At 42.8% G+C, this 27,201-nt stretch overlaps 1 protein-coding gene across 1 annotated transcript; it reads left to right on the top strand.

The window, feature by feature from the left end:
• Nucleotides 1-26,869, top strand: LOC127347819 (uncharacterized). The gene is made up of 3 exons (XM_051373967.1): nucleotides 1-188; nucleotides 25,505-25,511; nucleotides 26,231-26,869. Exons 1-3 carry the CDS (start codon nucleotides 1-3, stop codon nucleotides 26,867-26,869), a joined length of 834 nt encoding a protein of 277 aa, XP_051229927.1.
• Nucleotides 26,870-27,201: the final 332 nt, after the last annotated feature.

Raw genomic sequence — 27,201 nt, 5'->3', positions numbered from 1 at the left:
ATGCCGCTTCGGTACAGGCCGGTGCCTGATAAGTACTACCCGGTGACGAAGAAGAACATCATGACATGGCCACCTGCTCTGTCCATGTTCATTCTAAACTGGGTGTGTGACCTCATCAAGAAAGGGGTTCGAGTGGACCTTGAATTCAGAGTGAAGTACCTCAAGGATGTTGAAGATTCCGTTCTCAAGTAATGTGGCCGTGTTGTTGACCTGGAGTAGATCTATAACCATCATAGGCACTGAGAACATGGTGGGTTCATGTGAGTAGGGTCAAGGCTTGAGGATGTGCGCTGGGTGGAAGAGACAACAGAACCATGATGGACGATGATGCCTACTTTGCACACATCATAGTTTGATCAATGCACCTATTTTTGCTTGTGTGAACTCAATAGTAAGGTATGAAAAGATGACTAACTAATTATCTTCTTGTTTGTAGACTCACCCGAGGGACGGTGATCTCCTCAACAGCCCATAGAGAACTATGATCACATGAAGATGATCTACGCCGGGTGTGTTCCACAAGCACCCATCTCTCCCCCTGCGATCCACCGTGCTCTTAACCACCTCATGGAGCACAAGGCACATGCCACCAAGTACCTTGCGATGGGCCCCAAGTGTAGGATGTTCTGGTTTACTGCCTTCTTGAAGAAGTATTACCTTTGAGGAGCCCGAGTATTGGGTTCTTGTCGTGGTGCCCGTTCTCGTGTTGATGACGGTAATGAATATCATGAAGATGATATATATTTTGGAAGTAGCTAGGTTTAATGAACACTAGTTCCAACTCTGGATATTTTTTGTGGTAGCTAGGTATGACGAGGAGGTGTATATAACCCCTCGGTTGATGAATTTGTGTTGCATCACAAGCAGTTGTTCGTGAACCTGTGATGCAACAATCTAATCCACTGCGAGAACTATGTTTGTGTTACCATTTATGTTTATGTTCTATGTATTTAGCCCTACCTGAAGTGTTATTATGTTGAACACCTTTTGTGCAGTACTGACGCTTTGGTAAGCTCCCAACAAAGCGTATGTGGCAACCGTATGTGGGAAATGATGCGTAACAAAACACAGCCAGAAAACGTGAAACGAAAAAGAGCCGAACCAAACGATGGGGTCGGGGCTTCTGTTACGATGCTCAAAATGACTTGTTGGCAACCAATCTACTTGCCCAACGTGAATTTTAGGTTGCATGACCTCCTACAACTTTTATGGAGCCAAGTTCCCTGGATGCAGCAAAAATCTACGAGCTACCAAACTCCACTACAAGAAAAGTTCTGATAGACAACGTCTCAAAATCGTCCGCTAAGGGGTATTTTTCGTCGCCTATGGGCCTAACCCGACGATATGGGTTCTATTGTGGAAACTGCGTCAGGCAAAGTCCTACGACGATTTTTTCGGTCCGTCGCGCTTGGGCGCCCTTCCGCCACGGAAAATCGGACCGTTGCCCAAGTGTTTCCGGGAGCCCGTTGACTGCTGACGTCATGCAAACTGACACGTACGCGTGCGCCGTTAATCGCGATTAGCACGGCGTTAACCTACTGAAACCCCGTGGTAGATGGTAGGCCCACACGAGGCCTGCCACGTCTTAAGCGGGCCGGGCTGTGACATAGTTTGACCGGTCAACTATATAGCTGGGCTGGTCCATTAGTTACGTGGGCCGGGCCTAACCTCTAAGGTTGATCGGTCAAAACTTAAATGGGCCGCCCATTTAACATGTGGGGTCCACCTTACAAGAATCGGGCCGGCCCAAGAAGCAAGTGGGCCGGGCCAAAACACAGGTGGGTCCCACTTTCCTGTTAAAGGGCCGGCCCATTTAGTGTGTGGGGTCCACCATATAGCAAGTGGGCCGGGCCAAAAACACAGGTGGGTCCCACTTTCCAGTTAAAGGGTCGGCCCATTTAGTATGTGGGGTCCACCATATAGCAAGTGGGCCGGCCCAACAAGATAGTGGGCCGGGCCAAAAACACAGGTGGGTCCCACTTTCCAGTAAAAAGGCCGGCCCATTTAGTATGTGGGGTCCACCATATAGCAAGTGGGCCGGCCCAACAAGATAGTGGGCCGGGCCAAAAGCACAGGTGGGTCCCACCTTCCTGTTAAAAGGCCGGCCCATTTAGTATGTGGGGTCCACCATATAGCAAGTGGGCCGGCCCAACAAGATAGTGGGCCGGGCCAAAAACACAGGTGGGTCCCACTTTCCAGTTAAAAGGCCAGCCTATTTAGTATGTGGGGTCCACCATATAGCAAGTGGGCCGGCCCAACAAGATAGTGGGCCGGGCCAAAAACACAGGTGGGTCCCACCTTCCTGTTAAAGGGCCGGCCCATTTACCATGTGGGACCACCATATAGCAAATAGGCTGGCCCAACAAGATAGTGGGTCCCACTATCGTGTAACCGGGCCGGCCTACTAAAGAAGTGGGCTGGCCCAAAATGAAAGTGGGTCCCACACTACTGTACGTGGGCCGGCCCAATCTGTTGTAGTGCCCTACTTGTTTGACTAGTCAACTTGCATTACATTTCATGAGCCTAAAATCTGATATCAATGATACACACAATTACATACACAAATAAAACAGGTAGGAAAATTACAAGGCAATTAATGTGCCCAAACAAAAAAATTACATAGAATCATTGAGGACTTCTATTAGCATCATCAATAACACGTTGACATTTGGCAATCGCCTTGATTGAATCTTGTGTACTCTTTGTCAACATATCAGCTACAGATCTTAAAGCAGCAATACCATGTCTTTTATAAAGTACAGCCTTGAGATATTTACTGTTTGATGAAAGCAATGGTCTAGGTTGACGGCTATGAGAAGATGCATCAGAAGAAATATCAGAACTTTTTGTGGGCCTCACTTCTAATGAAGATTGCTTCATCACAACTGCATTCTGATAATAATGCAAAAAGAGTTAAACGATGAACTATGCAAACATTTATTATGCAATGTAGATATAAGATAATAACAAGTTGCATAAATAAGACAATGTATGGAACTTGTACTAAGCACAAACTTACATCATAATGTTGCACAGGGTCGCTACAGATCCTTTTTTGGCGACTATCTTCTAATGATGACTGCTTCATTAAAACTGCATTCTGGTAACATTGCAAACATAGTTACAACAATTAACTATTCAAACATGTATTACGCAATGTAGAGATCAGATAACAGCATGTAGCATAAATAAGCACAAGATAAGATAAGATGCATGTACTAAGCACATACTGGCTCGTCGCAGTCCTTCTCTTGCGTGCTCTAGTCGTGGTCAACATGCCTGTCATTTTAGGTTCAGCCATCAAGTGAAATGCTAATCCTCCTGCTCCATTGTCCTTAATCTGTGTTTAGATATCACATTTAAGACCAAGTCAACTGGTTTCAAATAACAAAAAACTTGAGCTGCCAAATGAATAAGCCAATATTTACCAGATATCAGATTAAAACCAACTAGATGTTGCTTTGCATGAGATACGAATTTCAGACATTCAGATTTAGAGTAGGGTAATGCCAAGGTTTTCCACATAAAGTAAACTGGCATTAAGAATGACCAAATGCCAGGTTCAAATCACCTTCGCAGCTTTCTCCAAGACAAGCATATCAAATAGGCGTAAACATAGTAAAGCATGAATGGCATTGCTATGGCAGGGTTCCAAGTGTTAATCTCTTGCATAAGGAACAATGCATATAGGTTATAGATAATAACGAAGTAAATCGCCAAAATTACCAACCAAGAACTCAGATTCCAACCTTCCCTAGCGTCCCCACTGTTAATGTTGGATGTTCTAATAAGTGGTTCGCATGATCAATCCCTAGGAAAAATAACATTGACAAGTCAGTCTACGATAATACAAAGACCAGACATGCACGCAGCAATAACTATATAAGCTAAAGACGAGGTATAAGAGCAAGCAGATTGGAAATGCACATAGCATGATTATAAAAGCAGTGTGAGAATAGCAGACACGAGAAAACAACTAGCAGCTAGCGGTGAGCTAATGACGTGGTATAAGAACAAGCAGATTGGAAATGCCCATAGCATGACTATAAAAGCGATCGCGACAATAGCATGCAAGATACAAAACAAGAGGCAGCAAATGAATGGGTATAAGGCTATAAATATGTGGATGCACACAGTGTCGATAGAATGAACAGGATGGTAGCGACCGGATAATGCTTTTGTACTGTACAATATTTAAACAAACTTCATGCGAAGCAACACATCAAGAAAGTTAACGGCATATGAGATCTGCAAATAACTACACAAAACATGGCTAAAGAAACACCGCGATCTAACGGGCCAGCGTACTAACCAAGCTGCGGCGGGGTGGACGGGGGCGGCAACTTGCATTCCAGCGGCGGCGAACGCGGGAGACGATGAATCGACCCTGTTTCAGTAGAAGCGGGCGTTAGTGAAGCAGATCTGGTTGGCTGGCAAGGGATTCGGTGAAGTTGATACAGCCGTTGCGCCGAGGTAGTCGGTGGAGAGGTCGGCGGTGAAGCAGATCCGTCGGTGGCGAGGTCGGCGGTGAAGCAGATCCGTCGGTGGCGAGGTCGGCGGTGAAGCAGATCCGTCGGTGACGAGGGCGGCGGGGAGCGGATCAGGTGGGTGGACAGCCAACACGATCAAGGCTACGCCGTGGAGGAGTATGCCGGCGGCGAAGCAGATCTAGTACTGTAGAGAGTCAGAGCTTTGGCGTGTGAGAGTATTTTTGAGCTAATGGGGCGAATGGTTGGTGGGTGGGTGTGGGCCTGTGGGGAGGGTTCGGGATCTAGGCAAGATATTTCATTGTTACCGAATGATCCCTCCATGGTCGGTGGGTTGTAGCTTCCGGACCAGGGTTAAAAGGGTAAAACTGGTCACGGGATTTTCGAATGGATGCGGCGGGATGATTTGGCGCGCGGCCGAAATTTTCAGTTTCAAGCTACGAGCAGAACGACAAAAATAATGTTCTTCCCCAGGGAGCTCTCATTTCTTCCTCTTCTCTTTCTCTCTCGAGTCTCTCCCACTCCCCCGGCTCCTCTCCCCCTTCTCTCCGGCGGCCTCGCCGGCCGGAGACGAGGCCGACTTCTCTCTGTATATTGTACACCCTCCGAACTAAATTAATTGATTCAACTTTCCTTAGACGTGTATGTATCTAGAGTAAAAACATGTGTGGATACATCCATATTTAGATAAGCAAAGTTGAGTCAGCTAATTTGGATCCGAGGGAGTTAGTGTTGTTGTAAGCTTAGATCCGAGTGTTTCCCATGAGCGAGAATGGCGCAATGGAGTCGGGGATCTCGTCATCGGCTTCAGATCTGGCCTATGGTGAATCTGGCGGATCTTGCCGGCCAAACCCCGATCCGGTGCCATCAATGTGATGGCGCTAACGGTGAGGCTTGCTTTGGTCGGTGCTTGAATCTGGTCAATGGGGAAGTCAAGCTGCTAAAGTTCACAAGCTCGGGGCATACGACGGCGTCATCCGTCTTGCCCGTGCACATCTTGGCCTTTCAGCGGCCCTTCTCAGAGCCAATATGCCGTTGCTGAGGCCCTTCTTCTCCTTCGTCCCGGCGACTACCGGCAACACCGTCCCAAGTGGTGCGTCCCCGGCGACGGAGTTGCTGGAAAGGATGCGGAGCAGAGATCTGATGTGCGGTCGAGAAGGACTCGATTGATTTTCTTCTATATGTTTTGGGGTCCTTTTTGTAAAGTTGCAGGTTCTATTAGTTATTGTCTAGTACTTTTGGTCCTCTATGTAATTTTTTGGACTAGTTTCCATTGGCACTGATAAACTTGAATTTTGACAAGTTCACAGGGAAAAAAATTCCTTTGCACATATGGCCTATCATGTATAAACATTCTTGAGATTTAAACTATATGTAATGTGCCATGCATTAACCCTAAACCATATATATGTAACTAACCCTAGCTGATCAAACCCAAGTTAATTAAAACAAATAACCCTAAACTATACGCATGCACTTTATGCGCATAGGCGCGGGTGCCTCTAATAATGTGTGTGCGCACTCGATCGATGATCCCTAAACCTTATACAACCCTGAAACCCTAATCCCTAATCCCTAAACCCTAAACACCCTAAACACTAAACCCTATACCCTAAACCCTAACCCTAACCCTAAACCCTAATTAAACCCTATATATTATATAGGCCAACGACACTTAATTGTGCATCAAGCAGGCCAGGGGTGCCTCGCGGTCCTCTAATTAAATTAAATGTGCCATGCATTAACCCTAAACCATATATATGTAACTAACCATAGCTAATCAACCCTACTTAATGAAAACACATAACCCTAAAGTATACTAGCTATAACCCGATCTAATAAAAACATGCTCTATATATAGCAGTTAGCTAGCAAACCTTAGATTAACACCAATTAATATATACATGGCCTATATCGATCATGTTGTATAACATATCCCTGAGATTCATTAATTAATTATATAATTATCGTGATAAATTAATTAACTCTAATTTTGACAAGTTCTCTCGAATGAAAACACATTTGATTAAGTTGCCTCATAATATATATATAATTAGTGTGCATGCATGGCCTACCATGCATTCGTGCATATATTTTAATGTATATTTGAACATATTCTTGCGGATTTCAATCTCTCTCTCTCGATCATCTATATATCGTTGGTGGCCAAAAAAACACACATATATATGCATGCAATTTATGTGTAAAGGCGCGGGTGCCTCTAATAATGTGTGTGCGCACTCGATCGATGATCCCTAAACCTTAAACAACCCTAAAACCTTAAATCTCTAATCCCTAATCCCTAAACCTAAACACCCTAAACACTAAACCCTAAACCCTAGACCCTAAACCCTAACCCTAACCCTAACCCTAAACCCTAGCTAACCCTAAACCCTAATTAAACCCTATGTATAGGCCAACGACACTTTAATTGTGCATCGAGCAGGCCAGGGGTGCCTCGCGGTCCTCTGATTAAATTAAATGTGCCATGCATTAACCCTAAACCATATATATGTCACTAACCCTAGCTAATCAACCCTACTTAATTAAAACACATAACCCTAAACTATACTAGCTAGCTATAACCCGATCTAATAAAAACATGCTCTATATATAGCAGCTAGCTAGCAAACCGTAGATTAACACCAATTAAAATATACATGGCCTATATCGATCATGTTGTATAACATATCCCTGAGATTCATTAATTAATTATATAATTATCGTGATAAATTAATTAACTTGAATTTTGACAAGTTCTCTCGAATGAAAACACATTTGATTAAGTTACCTCATAATATATATATAATTAGTGTGCATGCATGGCCTACAATGCATTCGTGCATATATTTTAATGTATATTTGAACATATTCTTGGAGATTTCAATCTCTCTCTCGATCATCAATATATCGTTGGTGGCCCAAAAAACACACATATATACGCATGCACTTTATGCGTAAAGGCGCGGGTGCCTCGATCTAATAATGTGTGTGCACACTCGATCGATGATCCCTAAACCTTAAACAACCCTAAAACTCTAAATCCCTAATCCCTAATCCCTAAACCCTAAACACCCTAAACACTAAACCCTAGACCCTAGACCCTAAACCCTAACCCTAACCCTAACCATCTGCCCTAGCTAACCCTAAAACGTAATTAAACCCTATGTATAGGCCAACGACACTTAATTGTGCATCGAGCAGCCCAGGGGTGCCTCGCGGTCCTCTAATTAAATTAATTAAATGCGCCATGCATTAACCCTAAACCATATATATGTAAATAACCCTAGCTAATCAACCCTACTTAATTAAAACACATAACCCTAAACTATACTAGATATAACCCGATCTAATAAAAACATGCTCTATATGTAGCAGCTAGCTAGCAAACCGTAGATTAACACCAATTAAAATATACATGGCCTATATCGATCATGTTGTATAACATATCCCTGAGATTCATTAATTACTTATATAATTATCGTGATAAATTAATTAACTTGAATTTTGACAAGTTCTCTCGAATGAAAACACATTTGATTAAGTTTCCTCATAATATATATATATAATTAGTGTGCATGCATGGCCTACAATGCATTCGTGCATATATTTTAATGTATATTTGAACATATTCTTGGGGATTTCAATCTCTCTCGATCATCTATATATCGTTGGTGGCCCAAAAAACACACATATATACGCATGCACTTTATGCGTAAAGGCGCGGGTGCCTCGATCTAATAATGTGTGTGCACTCGATCGATGATCCCTAAACCTTAAACAACCCTAAAACCCTAAATCCCTAATCCCTAATCCCTAAACCCTAAACACCCTAAACACTAAACCCTAGACCCTAGACCCTAAACCCTAACCCTAATCCTAACCCTAACCATCTGCCCTAGCTAACCCTAAACCCTAATTAAACCCTATGTATAGGCCAACGACACTTAATTAATTAAATTAATTAAATGCGCCATGCATTAACCCTAAACCATATATATGTAACTAACCCTAGCTAATCAACCCTACTTAATTAAAACACATAACCCTAAACTATACTAGATATAACCCGATCTAATAAAAACATGCTCTCTATATATAGCAGCTAGCTAGCTAGCAAACCGTAGATTAACACCAATTAAAATATACATGGCCTATATCGATCATGTTGTATAACATATCCCTGACATTCATTAATTAATTATATAATTATCGTGATAAATTAATTAACTTGAATTTTGACAAGTTCTCTCGAATGAAAACACATTTGATTAAGTTGCCTCATAATATATATATATATATATAATTAGTGTGCATGCATGGCCTACAATGCATTCGTGCATATATTTTAATGTATATTTGAACATATATATTCTTGGGGATTTGAATCTCGATCTCTCTCTCTCGATCATCTATATATCGTTGGTGGCCCAAAAAACACACATATATACGCATGCACTTTATGCGTAAAGGCGCGCGTGGGTGCCTCTAATAATGTGTGTGCGCACTCGATCGATGATCCCTAAACCTTAAACAACCCCTAAAACCTTAAATCCCTAATCCCTAATAATCCCTAATCCCTAAACCCTAAACACCCTAAACACTAAACCCTAAACCCTAAACCCTAACCCTAACCCTAACCCTAAGCCCTAAACCCTAGACCCTAAACCCTAGACCCTAAACCCTAACCCTAATTAACCCTAAACCCTAGCTAACCCCTAAAACCCTAATTAAACCCTATGTATAGGCCAACGACACTTAATTGTACGTGCATCGAGCAGGCCAGGGGTGCCTCGCGGTCCTCTAATTAAATTAAATGTGCCATGCATTAACCCTAAACCATATATATGTAACTAACCCTAGCTAGCTAATCAACCCTACTTAATTAAAACACATAACCCTAAACTATACTAGCTAGCTATAACCCGATCTAATAAAAACATGCTCTATATGTAGCAGCTAGCTAGCAAACCGTAGATTAACACCAATTAAAATATACATGGCCTATATCGATCATGTTGTATAACATATCCCTGAGATTCATTAATTAATTATATAATTATCGTGATAAATTAATTAACTTGAATTTTGACAAGTTCTCTCGAATGAAAACACATTTGATTAAGTTGCCTCATAATATATATATAATTAGTGTGCATGCATGGCCTACAATGCATTCGTGCATATATTTTAATGTATATTTGAACATATATATTCTTGGGGATTTCAGTCTCGATCTCTCTCTCTCTCGATCATCTATATATCGTTGGTGGCCCAAAAAACACTCATATATACGCATGCACTTTATGCGTAAAGGCGCGGGTGCCTCTAATAATGTGTGTGCGCACTCGATCGATGATCCCTAAACCTTAAACTTAACAACCCCTAAAACCTTAAATCCCTAATCCCTAAACCCTAAACACCCTAAACACTAAACCCTAAACCCTAGACCCTAAACCCTAACCCTAACCCTAACCCTAACCCTAACCCTAACCCTAACCCTAACCCTAAACCCTAGCTAACCCTAAACCCTAAACCCTAGACCCTAAACCACCCTAGACCCTAAACCCTAACCTAACCCTAACCCTAACCCTAAACCCTAGCTAACCCTAAACCCTAATTAAACCCTATGTATAGGCCAACGACACTTAATTGTGCATCGAGCAGGCCAGGGGGTGCCTCGCGGTCCTCTAATTAAATTAAATGTGCCGTGCATTAACCCTAAACCATATATATGTAATAACTAACCCTAGCTAATCAACCCTATTTAATTAAAACACATACCCCTAAACTGTACTAGCTAGCTATAACCCGATCTAATAAAAACATGCTCGATCTATATATAGCAGCTAGCTAGCAAATTAAACGGTAGATTAACACCAATTAATATATACGACATGGCCTATATCGATCATATGTTGTATAACATCTCCCTGAGATTCATTAATTAATTATATAATTATCGATGATAAATTAATTAACTTGAATTTTGACAAGTTCTCTCGAATGAAAACACATTTGATTAAGTTTCCTCATAATATATATATAATTAGTGTGCGCACTCGATCGATGATCCCTAAACCTTAAACAACCCTAAAACTCCCCTAAACCCTAAACACCCTAAACACTAAACCTAGACCCTAAACACCCTAAACACTAAACCCTAAACCCTAGACCCTAAACACCGTAAACACTAAACCCTAAACCCTAAACCCTAAACACCCTAAACACTAATTAAACCCTAAACCCTAGACCCTAAACACCCTAAACTAAACCCTAGACCCTAGCTAAACACCCTAAACACTAAACCCTAAACCCTAGCTAACCCTAAACCCTAATTAAACCCTACATATAGGCCAACGACACTTAATTGTGCATCAAGCAAAGCCGTGGGTGCCTAGCTCGCGGTCCTCTAGTTAAATTAAATGTGCCATGCATTAACCCTAAACCATATATATAACTAACCCCTAGCTAATCAAACCCTAGTTCATTAAAACACATAACCCTAAACTATACTAGCTAGCTATAACCCGATCTAATAAAAACATGCTCGATCTATATATAGCAGCTAGCTAGCAAATTAAACGGTAGATTAACACCAATTAATATATACGACATGGCCTATATCGATCATATGTTGTATAACATCTCCCTGAGATTCATTAATTAATTATATAATTATCGATGATAAATTAATTAACTTGAATTTTGACAAGTTCTCTCGAATGAAAACACATTTGATTAAGTTTCCTCATAATATATATATAATTAGTGTGCATGCATGGCCTACCATGCATGCATTCGTGCATATATTTTAATATATATTTGATCGAACATATTCTTGGGGATTTCAATCTCTCTCTCTCTCGATCATCTATATATCGTTGTTGGCCAAAAAAACACACACATATACACATGCACTTTATGCGCAAAGGCGCGTGTGCCTCTAATAATGTGTGTGTGCGCACTCGATCGATGATCCATAAACCTTAAACCCTAATTAAATAAACCCTAATCCCTAATCCCTAAACCCCTAAACACCATAAACATTAAACCCTAGACCCTAGACCCTAAACCCTAACCTCCTAACCCTAAACCCTAAACCCTAATTAATCCCTATATATAGGCCAATGCCACTTAATTGTGCATCAAGCAGGCCAGGGGTGCCTTAGCTCGCGGTCCTCTAATTAAATTAAATGTGCCATGCATATATATATGTGTTTAATTTGGGGATTTCAATCGCTCTCTCATATGTAGATCTCTCTCTACCTCTCTCTCTCTCTCTGTGTCTCTCTCTCTCGTTAATTGGTGGCCAACAACACACACATGCACTTTGTGCGCAAAGGCATGCGCCTCTAATAATGTGTGCGCAGTCGATCAATCTAGTTTTGATTAATCATAGCACACAAATAAAGAAGTTGTATTTGAATCCACACAACCTAATCTAAAACACATAACCCCTAACATGGCCTAATTAATTAACCCCTTCTCTCTACCTAATTAGTGGAAATTGCACAAAATCAAAAGGGGTCCCTCACTAATTGTGCATATCTGCTAGATTGTGATAAACTTTTGCCCCATATATATTTGGTGGATGGGTGCATCTTGGCATGTAAAACAATTAGTGTTTGCAAATGGCGTTGTCAAAATTTATGTACAAATGATTTCTTTCCATCCAAAGTGCATAAAATGGGAGTTTTAATGAAGAAAGTACAAATAAAACAGCTCAACATGCTTCCACACCCCGATTTCCACACGAAGTAGAGCATATTTAAAGGATAATTCCAGAGTTTTACTATTTTTCAAGCAACTTTGCTAATTTTCCCCCACTCACATGACTTTATGTCGATTTAACGAAAATATGGCGAATTTAAACTACATGGCGGGATAGTTTGAATTGTGCGCGCGGCAAAGGGAACCGCCTATTCCTCAACCTTGTGCACGGCAAATTACACACGCAACTCCATTAAACGCCACCTACCGACCTTAATTATCACCCCGGCGGCCCGGCCGCATGACCCCCCACCCACCCCTACACAACTTATACCCGTCCGTGCGAAGAGCTTCCCCTCCCCGTCCCGTCCGTGCGAAGAAGAAGCTTCCCCTCCCCGTCCCATCCGTGCGAAGAAGAAGCTTCCCCTCCCCGTCGTTCTTCTCGAGACGCACCGGCGGTCAAGTTGATCCACGGTAGGGCTGCTATCTCTAGCTCAATCATGTATCGGGCAAGACGGCCTAACGATTTATATTTTCTTGATGCTGCTAAAAAAATCGTCAGTATGCTCGAACTAATTGGCACTTTATAGTTTTCCGCTCGATTTGTCATCGATCAATTTGTTCATTTGCATGGGCATATAGAGTCGCTCGCACTCGATCCGTTAATTTGCTGAAATGCCATGGCAGAGTTTTGTACACGATCTGTTTGCTAAAATGTCGATGGGCATTTTTTGTTTTGTACTCGACATGATTGCTGAAATGCATAATCATGTAGTATAGTTTTGTACTCGATGGATATACATTTCCTACTTCGCCTTAAATTAATCACCAACCACTGTATCTCATAATTAAACAGATGGACAGAACTTGGATACTGCATGGACACTTATGTCCCCCTTCATATATAAATGGTGTTCAACCCTTTATGGGGTTTATTAGAGCTCATGAAGGTCACAACCTGGACGTGTATTGCCCGCGCTGCACATGTATGAATGGTGAGAAGAGGCCTCACCCTGTAGTGGCAGATCATTTACACATTTTTGGGATGGACCGCACATATGTTAGGCGGGTTTAGCATGGTGAACCATATAATGATCCTTTAGCAGGAGAAGCAGATCTTGCTCACACTGTATGTGTGCTGGCATATGTAGTTAATTATTTATATTGATGCTGCCGCTGTTTCAATCAATAGTTTGCATTGCTGTGCAAGGTTCTGTACTCAAATTGAACTTGTTGCAGATGGATGGACAAGAAGGAGAGAAAAAGCGCTTGCTTCAGGAAACGGGTTTCAGCTCTGGGACATGTGCTGTGCCAGATGAGAAGGTAAATATGTAAAACGGCATTTGTTCAGGTTGCATCCCTTAGATGTTTGTCTAATCGGTTGATGTACTAATTGCAGAAGCATAGAGTTGAAGAGGTCTCTCGCTTGATGGGAGATTTGAAGATGAATCTCAGTTTGATGCACCCGTGGATGGTACTAATGACGAGCCTTTCATAGACGAAGGTCCCGCACTTGAGATTATCCAGCCTACGTAAGGAGGCCGTGGACCGAGTACACAGCCTTGCGTTGAAGTGGATGCACGCCCGGAGATCATCGGGGGCGTCCGGTAGTCTCAAGACCACCTAGCCCCGATGCACCTGTGGGATGGTACCGATGACGAGCCTCTCATAGACGAAGGTCCTACACCTGAGATTATCCAAACCTACGTAAGGAGGCCGTGGACCGAGTACACAGCTTTGCGTTGAAGAGGATGCACACGGAGATCATCAGGGGCGTCCCGGTAGTCTCAGGACCACCCAGCCCTGATGCAAAATGTTGAGCTACTTTATGATTCGTACTCTTATGTTCTGGTGCTGTAGTATGTTATGATTTGTACGCCTTTGGCGCTAGATTAAGCATTCAGTGGATGATCGCGTTGCAAAATTCGACACCCACACAATCAGTTCATCGTATGAGTAGTAGCACAATTACTTCTACAGCCGATTCCTGCCGCCGCATTAGTTGGTAGCATGAAACACTTTCAGTACTCCTCTCGATTCATATTAATTGACTCAATTCTGTCTAGATATGGATGTATCTAGATGCATTTGTTAACTAGACTAACAAACTTGAGTCGCTTAATATGAATCCTGTAAACCGCCCAAATCCTCGAGCAGCTAGTTTATTGACTCTGGACTCCAAGCCTCTCGCGGCAAGCCATCGACGAAGCTTTGACCAGATCTTGGCCCGCAATTTTTTGTGTGTGGCGAATAGCAAAGCTTTGACCAGTTCCTCTCGGGATGCAGCACGCCGGTGAGCTTGCACGGTTGCCATGAGCACTTTCCGGCGGAACTTCCTCTTCGCCGCCTCAAGCCGTCTGCGAGACGACGCAAAGGCCTCGAGGTGGACGGAATTCTCGGATCTCAGGCGGGGGTCCGCATCGTCCGGAACGATCTCCAGCGGGTTAACGAGGACATGCATGGCGGCCAGGGGATTTGTTTTTTTTTGTTTGAGCTTGGGATTTGGGGTTTTTTCGGATAGGGGAGGAGGAACCGAGGAAGAGGAAGGAACAGCCGCGTGCTTGGCGCGTGGTGGTGTGCTTGAATTTCGAATTTTTGTGAAATGTTTCATTTCCCCGCTACAATTCGGGGGTTTCTTGAAATTCGGGGGTTTCTTGACGCGCCAATGCGTCCCGCCGGGCAGCTTCAAGTGAATTTGGGGTGCCACGCTATGGGCCCTAGTTTCAGTGAGACATGTAATGACTATAGTCACATCAGTAAGTTCACTGTGTAATAAAATATGTTACCCCTCCCCTTTATGTAGCACCCCTTCTCTCCCGATCGAGTGCCGATTGCCGACGGATGCAAGCCGCTAGCTCGATCCCCTCCTTTCGCCTCCACCGTCCAGGCATCCAGCTTGGAGGGGCAAGCTGCATCTAGACCAAGCGGATTAGGTAGGACTAGTAATGTTCTTTCCTTTCTCGAGATCGTTTTTTTTTTCCTCTCCTCGATATCTTGCGCATCTCTTTCCTATTCTGGGCGAAGGGGTGTCTTTCTGGTCACCCTCGAGCTGGGAGTGATTGATGGGGGTGGGGGCGGGGGCTACCTTTGCTTGGATTGGGGTGTTCTTCCTTTATTTGTCGACATTTGCAACCTTTGTAGTTTCGCTGATCCTCACCGTATCTTTTGTCGCCTTGTACAGAAAGGTAAGACCTCGGCGGTGGGGGCAATGGAGCGTAAGGCCACCACGCATGTGGGCAGTTGGCTGAGCCTGAGCTGCGTCCCCAGCCCCGCGAAGCTGTGTACTCCGTTTGCTTATCCACTCTTTACCTTTTAAGTGTCTCTCTCGCATCCTCAATCTGTTCCTCGTTCCGGAATATGCTTAAAGTAGCACATGTCTTCGTGTGTTTGTGCGTAAAGTCTCTGTGACACCATGCTCTATATTCTCTCGTATCAGGTTGGTACCTCCGGTTCCGTGCCGAGGCTATGGGGAACGAGAATAGCGCCCCACCCATCGCAGGAGCATGGCCCGATCTGCAAGACAAGAAGCGAAATGCCATCGCCGAGCCGGGCGTGGACCGCCTGTGGGTAATTTTTTTTAACCAACTTACCATGATGTAGTCTGAATCTGATACTCCTCGCATCCAAATTAATTGACTCAACTATCCGTAGATACGGATGTATCTAGATGTGTTTTAGCTCTAGATACTATCGCCTCCATCCCAAAGCTTTGGGCTTATATTATTTTTAGAAAGTCAAACTATACCATGTTTGACTAAGCTTTTACCAAAAATCAGTAACATGCAAAATACAAAATTAATATCATTAAATAGATAATAAAATATATTTTCCTACGGTATCTACACAGTATTATATTTGTTGATAGAATGTTCTAAAATTTTGGTCAAACTTTGCTTGTTTTGATTTCTCAAAAATAAATAAGGCTTAAGCTTTTGAATGGTGGTAGTACATTCATATCTAGACAAAGCTGAGTTAACTAGTTTTTTGTCTGTCCATAGCTAGTGTTCACGCTGCAAAAGGCTAAGAGCATCCACTATATGCATCAGTCTATCTCATACAAAGAATTCAATATCATCACGAGGTCTGCCTTTTGTTTTGCTATTCATATGCAGATCGAAACTTTAGGGCCTTTACTCAAAAGGAAGATCAAAACTGCGGCTGATCAGTGCCAAGTATGTTGATGCCGCCCCATCTTCTAAATGCCTCTACAAGCACAAGGCCACGCGCCAGCTGGGTGGTGATCTTTTAATGAATATGGTATGTTTTCTTAATCCACAAAACATGCCTTGATTTTTCTCTGTTTATTGTCGGTTTTTTCTATGCTTGCCAAAAGTTTACAACAACAACAACAACAACAACCAAACCTTTCAGTCCCAAACAAGTTGGGGTAGGCTAGAGTTGAAACCCATAAGATCTCGAAGCCAAAAGTTTAGAAACACCAAATTTGTTTGCTTACAATCATCATACAGTAATGTTCATCTACTCCAGTTCCCCTAACCCAACAAAAAATGATGTTAATTACGATTTTTAGATTAAAAGAGCACCATTAGGCGCTGTTAATTACGACTTTGAGATTAAAATGTCATTTGCAATTGTTAATTACAATTTTGAGACAAATGGTTAGTTTAACCTCGATCTCTTCTGCTCTCCATTTATCCCAACCGAACAAAAATTTAACCATTCCATTCCTCTGAAATGGAACCATTCCATTCCATTCCACGCTGTTTCAGAACCGAACACACCCTTGCATTGTTGTGAACTGTTGTCCATACACGGCCATACCCTTCCACTTACATCCAGCACTATATGCATCATCATGTCTCGTAGTCATTCAATATCACTGCTGAGATCTGTTCCCATTCTTATGCAGGCTGAAACTGCTGCGCCTTTACTCAAGTGGATGCAAAATGAGGCTGTTGTGAGGACGATGGTGCCAGCACCATCTTCCGAAAACCTCTACAAGCACGAGGCCATGGGCCAGCTGGGTGGTGACCTTTTAATGAATCTGGTATATTTTCTTAATCCACATACATGATTTCATTATTATCTATTTAATTACTGTTGGCTTTGTCTAATGCTTACCAAAAGTTCAGAAACACTGCGTTTGCTTACAATCATCATACACTAATTTTTTCACTTTTCACTGTCTCATCCAAGTATATAAACCGTTGATTTCCATTGGCTTCTTTTGTAATCATTTTCATTGTTGTCGACTGGTCTCTATGCACAACCCTATTCTTCCACTTACACCCGCACTATTTGCATCAGTCTATCTCATAGATTTATTAAATATCAATGATGAGTTCTGTTGCTATTCATATGCAGGATGAAACTTCTGTGCCTCTACTCAAATGGATAAAAATGATCCTGATAAGGCTGCCGTGAAGACGATGGTGCCGCCACCATCTTCTCGAAAACCTCCTCAAGCACAAGGCCACGGGCCAGCTGGGTGGTACCCTTTTCAGTAAGCAGGTATATTTTCTTAATCCTCCACATGATTTGATTTTTGTCTGTTTATTGCCGGCTTTGTCTAATGCTTACCAATAGTTCAGAAACACACACACCTATTCTTACACTTACATCCAGCACTATATGCATCAGTGTCTCATAGATTCATTTTATATATCACTGCTGATGTCTGTTGCTCTTCAATTTTCATATGCAGATCAAGCTGCTAACCCTTCATTGGTCAAAAGGATTGCAACTGCCACGATGAGGCATCTGCAGAGGCTGCCACCAAGTTACTGTCAAATTTCCACCTTCGGATGCTTATATAAGCTCAAGTCCAAGGACCAGCCGGGCCGTAACCATCCAAGGGTTCGGTATATTTTCTTAAGCCACATATACATGCCATGATTTATGTCTGATATTATCACCGGCTCTGTCTAATGCTTTTTGGAATTCGGAAACACCAAATTAGCATGCTTATATTCATCATACACTAATTTTTCACTGTTCAGTTTGTAACATAGTGTTATGCACTCGCTTGTCAACATTTGCATTGCTCTGAACTATGCACTTTACACAACCTAATTCTTCCACTTACATTCAGCGCTACGCACCAGTAGTACCTCCCATGTTTCCTTCACCATCCTGATGCCGAGCTTGCGGGAATATGGCGGGCCCATGTACATACCCCGCATATAACACCTCCTATGGCTCTATCTACCTTTCTAGTAGCTCCTTCACAGAGTTACAGGTATGTATTCTCAGTGGTTTAGCATGAATTGGCATATAGTAAAGTCTTGTTTTTAGTCTTCCTGCTTCTTACATTTGTATCAATTTTCACATGCAGATCGTACCTTGTGACCTTCGTCCAATGATTAACCAGATGTGTCCGCATGAAGGGTCTTTCACTATGCATGGCAATGGCAAATTGATGAACACCTACACGGTCTATGAGGTGTATGTCTACAAGACGCAGGCCATCACATATTTGTATGGACATGATTGGAGAAAGTTTGCTTTTGACTACGGTCTGAAGAAGGGCGACGAGCTGAGGATCAGAAACTCAAACGGGCAGATATACGTAATCGCTTGCGTAGTTGGAGACACTTCCAAATATATAATATGTAACTTTTTCTACTCATATCTTTTGATAACTGTTTCCAGCAGCTTGTTCTAAACCATTCCCTCTGTTCTAGCTTGCTGGGTTTAACATGATCAAAGCTGCAGATCCCCTGATGGAACATGAGCGGATGTCACAAAGGGCAACCACACCAGCACCGGCACCGGCTTCCCACTCTCCTGCATCAGCACCGGTTCCTGTACCAGCTCCGTTTATCGTATCTACCCAAGCAGTCCCCTACATCAGCATTGGTTCCTGTAGGGGCCCCATATACTACACCTGCCCAAACAGGCTCCTCGCATTAGCACCGGTTCCTCTAGCTGCACCGTTCTGCACACCTGCCCAACAGTCTCTCTGCATCAGCACCGGTTCCTCTAGAGGCACCGTTTATCGCACCTTCCCGGCAGTCTCTGCATCGCACCAGCTCGTGTACCAGCCTGTGCTCCCGCACCGCCCCACCCAGATCACCGAGGTCTCAGCTCATTGCTGTGGCCACCCGTGTGGTGACCAGGACGCATCTAAAGGCTATGTTCGTGAGTATATGACAGCATAACTGCTCTTATCTTGATGTCTTCTCTGCTCAAAGTCTCACATGGTTCAGTGCATTGGTGCCATTGACTAATTTTTGGTGGTATCTCTTGCTTTGAATCAGAAATTGCCTAAAAGTATCTCCAAGGATCTCAATGCTGGCCGAAGGGGCAAGATATCCCTCGTCATGGAGAGTGAAGGTCTCACCGTGGAGGGACGGTACTCCGTCAGTCCCACAGATGGCCGCTTGGCTGTTACTTCCAGGTGGAAAAAGTTCATTGACGGTGCCAAACTTCGCATTGGATCAAAGTTGAAGGTCAAGATCTTTCGATGCCGCTGTGACATGCTTTGGTCATAAAGTTCGCGGTTGTCTAGTTCTCGTTGCCCCATGAGCCCTTAGCAAATGCATTTGTAGTTATACTTATATAAGGTTATCTTATCTGAACTGCTAATTAATTGTATGGGTGGTAAAACTCCGGCAAGCTTTTGCTCTTAGCAAGTATGTATGTATGATCAGCTATTATGATAACTAATGTTTGTGTTCATCTTAATTTGCATTTCCGTTTTAGAAAAAAACTTAATTTCTATTTTGGCTGACCTGTTAGAGAACTATCAGATTGAACCCACAACATGATTCAAATAGATTCATTACACCGAGCCACATATCTTGACCTTGCTATACACTACTTCCATTAATCAGTGCAAGAAGGCTTACCCGAGCTGCACAGAACCATGGCAGATTCGAATCCACCTTATCTATCTAGAAATACAAACTTTGCATAAAGAGGATTTGCAGTATGGGGAGGCTGACATTGGGGACCCATGAGCCAGCAGCGTCGTCAACGTTTTAAAGGTGGCAGGAGATCGAAAGAAAAAATAAGCCAAAAATCAGTTGGTAAACAAATTCAAGAAAAGAAACATTTACCTTTCTGAGAGGATGACATGCGGGACCCATGAGGCAGCAGCATCCTCAACTATTTCAAGGCGGCAGGGGATCAAAAGAAAAAAGGAAATAGCCAGAAATTAATTAGGGTCAAAAATAAATCCATCAAAGGAAACTTTTATTGTTCATAGAGGATGACATGTGGGACCGACTTGCCAGCTGCGTCGTCATCGTTTCAAAGGGGCAGGGATCAAAAGAAAAAGGCAAATAGCCGTAAATTAGGGAAAAAAATAAATCCAACAAAGGAAACTTTTATTGTTCATAGAGGATGACATGCGGGACCCATGAGCCAGAAATTTTCCTCAACGTTTCAAAGTCGGCATGAGATTGAAACAAAAAGGCAAGTGACATAATATCAGGAGCCAAAAATAATCCAAGAAAAGAAACTTTATTGTACATAGAGGATGACATGCGGGTCCCATTTTGAAGCAGAGGTCTCAACGCTTCCAAGGCGGCACAGACCGAAAGAAAAATGAAGTAGCCGTAAATCGTGGTGTGAAAAAAATCCAAGAAAAGAAAGATTTCAATTGGGCTGTATCTGGACATCTGGGCCTTCGAACTATCCCGCTGGGCCTTTTGACTCGTAGAATTTCAGCCCACTCCAAAACAGGAAAGGTCGGATTTTTCTCAAAAAAAAAACAGGAAAGTCCTATGCTTCGCAAAAACAAAAAACAAGGAGATTCAACATATAAGTTTGTTTATGTAGATATAAAGATTTAATTTATCCGTTTGCAATAGCTCGGAGCGAAATACAACGTTTATTGTCCGCAAAATAAAATATCACATGTTTCTTGTACGGGAGGCCGACATCGGGGACCCATGAGCCACAGCGTCGTCAACGTTTCAAAGGCGGCAGGGACCGAAAATAAAAAAAGCCAAAAATCAGTTGGTAAAAAAATACAAGAAAAGAAAACATTTATCGTTCTGAGAGGATGACACGCGGGACCCATGAGGCAGCAGCATCCTCAACGTTTCAAAGTCGGCATGAGATCGAAAGAAAAAGCCAAGTGACATAATATCATGAGCAAAAAATAATCCAAGAAACGAAACTTTATTGTACATAGAGGATGACATGTGGGTCCCATTTTGCAGCAGTGGTCTCAAAGTTTCAAAGGCGGCACATGACCAAAAGAAAAATGAGGCAGCAGCATTCTCAACAATTCCAAGGCGGCAGGGGATCAAAAGAAAAAAAGGAAATAGCCAGAAATTAATTAGGGGTCAAAAATAAATCCACCAAAGGAAACTTTTATTGTTCATAGAGGATGACAGGTGGGACCGACCTGCCAACAGCGTCCTTATCGTTTCAAAGGGGGCAAGGGATCAAAAGAAAAAGGCAAATAGCCAGAAATTAGGGGTCAAAAATAACTCCAAGAAAGGAAACTTTTATTGTTCGTAGAGGATGACATGCGGGACCCATGAGCCAGCAGCTTACTCAACGTTTCAAAGGTGGCATGAGATCGAAAGAAAAAGGCAAGTGACCAAAATATCAGGAGCCAAAAATAATCCAAGATTTATTGTACATAGAGGATGACATGTGGGTCCCATTTTGCAGCATCGGTCTCAATGTTTGTAATGCGGCTTGAGATCAAAAGAAAAAGAAAGTAGCTAGTAATTAGGGGGTGAAAAAAAATCCAAGAAAAGAAAGTTGATGGACATAGAGGATGACATGCGGGTCCCTTGAGCCAACAGCTTACTCAACGTTTCAAAGGGGGCAGGGGATCAAAATAAAAAGGCAAGCCAAAAATCAGAGGGTGAAAAAAAATCCAACAAAGGAAACTTTTATAGCACATAGAGGATGACATGCGGGTCCCATGAGCCAGCAGGTTCCTCAACATTTCAAACGTGGCATGAGATCGAAAGAAAAAGGCAAGTGACCAAATATGAGGAGCCAAAAATAATTCAAGAAAAGAAAGTTTTATAGTACATAGAGGATGACATGCGGGTCCCATTTAGCGACGGCGGTATCACCGTTTGAGAGGCGGCGAGGGTTCAAAAGAAAAAAGAAATTGCCAAAAATCAGAGGGTGAAAACAACCAAGAAAATGAACTTTTATAGTACATAGAGGATGACATGCGGGTCCCATGAGGCTGCAGGTTCCTCAACGTTTCAAACGTGGCATGAGATCGAAAGAAAAAGGCAAGTGCCCAAATATGAGGTGCCAAAAAAAACTCCAAGAAAAGAAAGTTAATTGCTCATAGAGGATGACATGCGGGTCCCATTTAGCTGCAGCGGTCTCACTGTTTGAGAGGCGGCAGGGGATCGAAAGAAAAAGGCAAGTGACCAAATATCAGGAGCCAAAAATAATTCAAGAAAAGAAAGTTTTATAGTCCATAGAGGATGACATGCGGGTCCCATTTAGCAGCAGCGGTATCACCGTTTGAGAGGCGGCAGGGGATCGAAAGAAAAAGGCAAGTGACCAAATATGAGGTGCCAAAAAAAATCCAAGAAAAGAAAGTTTTATAGTACATAGAGGATGACATGCGGGTCCCATTTAGCAGCAGCGGTATCACCGTTTGAGAGGCGGCAGGGGATCGAAAAAAAAAGGCAAGTGACCAAATATGAGGTGCCAAAAAAATCCAAGAAAAGAAAGTTTTATAGTACATAGAGGATGACATGCGGGTCCCATTTAGCAGCAGCGGTATCACCGTTTGAGAGGCGGCAGGGGATCGAAAAAAAAAGGCAAGTGACCAAATATGAGGTGCCAAAAAAAACTCCAAGAAAAGAAAGTTGATTGCACATAGAGGATGACATGCGGGTCCCATTTAGCAGCAGCGGTCTCAACGTTTCCAAGGCGGCAAGGGATCAAAAGAAAAAGGAAGTAGCCAGAAATCAGGGGGTCAAAAAAAATCCAAGAATAGAAAGAATTTTGGTTCATAGAGGATGACATGCGGGACCCATGATCCTGCATCGTAAACGGCTCGATCGGAGAACGTTGAACGAGATGGCGCGATCGAGAAAAAAAACAATGCCAGAGAGGCTGCCATCTGGGCCCTACATCCCTCGGCGGTGCGGATTTGCGTTGACTCGGCCGGCGAACCCGAGATTTCGAGATGCACCACGTCCCGGGCCACCATACGCGACGTTTTGGCCGCTTTCGTCAGGCTAGGTGGCCTCAAAAACGAGAAAAGAAAAGTTTTGACATGCACCACGGAGGGACCCAAAATCGTCGGCCATGGTACACCAGCAACCACGGCGCGACTTCAACTTCGTCGGTCATGGCAACTTTTCTTGTAGTGCTCGCCCCAGATAGATGTTCTGATGCATGCTTCCATGGTATCACCCAGAGCTACAAGAACGTCGACATGATTGTGAGTTTGGTGCAAACTAACCCTACCAAACAACGTGCAAACTTGTTGAACAAAGGGTGGTATGGTAGATTTGAACCCATGAATCCAATATACAGGGTAAGTTTGATTGTATGCGTTCGTATATGGGGAGTTCTGCTCCACGAAGCCATGTTTTACTAGGCCATGTCAAAAGTCATGTTTTGCATCTAGTTCGGTTACCAACATTTTATTTTTCGCTCATTTGTGCACTTTGTTTCACTCTCAGCAAAGTTGTATTATGGTCGGGGGATGCAAATTCAGCTTGTTTGGTTATAGGATTTTGGTGTTGTGATAACCATTCTCACAAGTTGTGACCTTATCACACACAAATCTAACTAACGGGTAACATATTGAACAACATGCAATAGTAAGTTAACGCCGTTCAGCCTTAGCTACTACCAAATAGAATTTTGTCAACATGTTACCTAGCTACTATCAAATTGAAGTTCACCACGACATTACCTAGGTACACACAAGTAGAAGTGATACACAAAATAGGGGTAGTTCCTATAACAGGACGACATGACGATGTTCTTCTTCTTCACTTTCTTCACTTCTTCATCTTCAGATCATGGTCTGGTCTGTGTTAGCCCACATCTCAGCAACGAATTGTTGTGTTTTGTTCTTCCAAACCTAACTGTCATTCGAAGAGACACCATGGACAACATCAACCTCGTCTGAAATTACGTTATTCTCATCCAGGAATAACTCAATTCTCATCCAGGAATAACTCATCAATACCCCACTCTAAGATCCAGTTGTGCATAATGCAACATGAAAAAGTTATCCTAACTTGGGTGGGAAAGGATGGGATGCCTTTTGGTCAAAGATATTAAACATATTTTTCAGAGCATCAAATGCCCTCTCGATCGTGACTCTAAGGCTTGAGTGTCTGAGATTGAAAAGTCATTTGGTATTCCTCTATGGGTAGGTACCTTGTTGACCCGACAGGTGAAAGAAAACTCATTGAGATGGTACCTTGTTGACCCGACAGGTGAAAGAATATTAGGACGGCGAGCATATCTAGCATTGGCTAGGTAGAACTTACCTTCAACGATTTTGAGGCCATCAGGTGTAACCAAGCTGTAAGCAAGATTGGTTACGTCATGGGTTGATCCTTCCCATCCAGCTAACACATACGTGAAGTTCATATCAAAATCATGGATTGAATGGTAGAAGTGTGACATTTTCCATCAACATTAACTCAAATGTGTAGTATACAATGATATACCATCATTTATCCCCTGGCTATTTCAGATTCATGATGCATGGCCAACTAGTGTCATTCAAGACTAAAATGTAACATACTAATCAAGAAATATTGATTTTGTATGGTACAGTCTTCTTCCTTATTTTTCAACAATTATATTTTGCACACGTGAAACCAAGAGCCGGTGAATCAAGCAAAATAAAATTGAAAGGCTTTGCGGCCATCACTTCTTAAAGGGCTAATGGCTGAGGACTTTCCCAATAATGGTATTAACTACTCCTTTCGTTTCTAGATATAAGGATTATAGTTTTTTGAGAAAAAAATAGAATATAAGGTCAATTGCGTCGCACAACTTATCTAGCCATTTTTTATATATTCTATTGTGTTCCCTTATATTTTGCAAACTCCTCTATTTTCTCACATCAATTGTTGAGGGTAATCCCACCCAAATCTAGTGCAATTTTTGCTCCATATGTGTTTCTTTAATTTTCGTGCCAAAAACTATATACCTTATATCTAGAAATGGAGAAAGTATTACGCAAATGATTATTTCAGTTGAATGGGTCAATATATTTCAAAAGGAAAATATAGTAACATAACTATACATGATATGCCCCCGCAAAAAAAAAACTATACATGATATGACATTTGTGGCCACCGTTCCCTATTATCAGTCCATTTTTTGCGTGTGAATAAATTTGATGCCTTTTTTCTCTAATTTGTTGTCAGGTTATTGGTACGTGCAATCACATCCTAGCTAGTGTCTACTTTTTTGACAACCCAGCTTGTGCCTACTTATTCTTACTTTACTCTGATATTTTGTTTGAATGATGACTTTTTAAATAATTTATTATCGAATTAGGGAGTGATGTTTTGTCACCTGGGAGCATATGCTCCCAATTTTTCAATTTCGTTTTAAATAAACTTTTAAAATATTAAAAAATTCTGACACAAAATTTAATGGGTACATCTCGAAATTTTATACGCTCACAAATCTGTTCCACAGAAAACGGATATTTTTGGTGTCATGTGTAAAATACAAATTTGGGTGTAAAAAAAGTTGTCCACCTGGCGCTTTTTCTTTTTCGCACAAGTCACAAAAATGTATGTCTTTCACAAAACATGATGTGCACACATAGACTGTTGATGCGTAAGCGTGAAGTTTTCGTTTGATTTTTTTAATATTTTTAATTGTTTTTTCGGTGGTACGGAAATGAATTTCTGATGAAATTGCATCCTACATTTGTTTTGAGAAAAATGAAATTGCATGTGATAAATCCTGCGGCAAGTGACAAGGCCTGTTTTTCCGGCCCGCTTGGAAATGAACTCCAGCCCAGACATCAGGACGCTGCAAGTGACAAGGCCTGTTTTTACGGCCCACTTGCAAGTGACAAGGCCTGTTTTTACTCCCCGAGTCCCAGCCTACACGCACTCCGCTCCCAACTTTCTCCCCAGTCCCACGCCGTCTCTTCCACATCCGTCCGGCCGCCGCCTCCGTTCCGCCGCGGAACTCCCTTCAAAACCTCCGTTCAACCATGGCTGGTGGCGAGTCATCCGATTGCCACCATCGTCCCTACAGGAGACAATAACATCTTCCGTCTCCGGGTAAGGCTCTCGCCGCCCAAGGATGACCCTGCCCGGTGTCTAAGCGCGAGCACGGTCATTGCTGGATGCAGATGCCATGCGTTTTACTGGCCTGCACGCACGGGCATTGTCGCGCTCGCTCTCTGTGTCTCGAATTGCGCCGCTGCCAAGGTGTCCGCACACATGGTTTTGCTCGACAAGACCGGCACACCGGCGCCTTCCATCGGGGTAGGGAAATCCTCGAACGTCGCAAACGGTGGGTTCGTGTTGTCCGCAAGGAGAGACCATGTCAAGGCCAACTGTTTGGTGGACAACTACTTCGTGGCGCTGTGCTCCGTGGACATCGGCTGCCGTTCAGTGTCCGGGTTGATCCCTCCCTGTGCACCTCCAGATTCATCAATGGAGAATGAGCTCCCTGATTTAGGTCATGACCTGGCCATTATGTCGGGCAAACAAGAATTGACTGATGTTTCCTGTGGCAGAATACCAGCATCTACTTATAGCTGCTGATAGGTACGGGATAGAGAGGTTAAAGAAGAATTGTGAGGACAAGCTAAGTGTGAATGGTATCACGGTAGATAGCGTGGTTTCAATGTTGGAGCTGGCAGAAGACCACGCCTGCTCCAAACTCAAAGCTAGGTGCCTCGATTTTCCTGCCGATGCTAACAATTTCAAGATAGTTGGAACATCAGGTGAGTATATCTGCTTGATGCAGAGCTTTCCGTATCTCTTGGTTGAAGTGCAGAATAGGATAAAGATGGCACCCGCAAAATCGACTATCATGAGTCCTGGTGCTCACAAGAAAAGCCGAGGCATGGTGATGGGATACATGAAGCCATGTC

The sequence above is a fragment of the Lolium perenne genome, chromosome 4, assembly GCF_019359855.2.
Source record: "Lolium perenne isolate Kyuss_39 chromosome 4, Kyuss_2.0, whole genome shotgun sequence".
Taxonomy (NCBI): Eukaryota; Viridiplantae; Streptophyta; class Magnoliopsida; order Poales; family Poaceae; genus Lolium; species Lolium perenne.
This window is presented reverse-complemented; position numbering and strand designations above follow the sequence as displayed.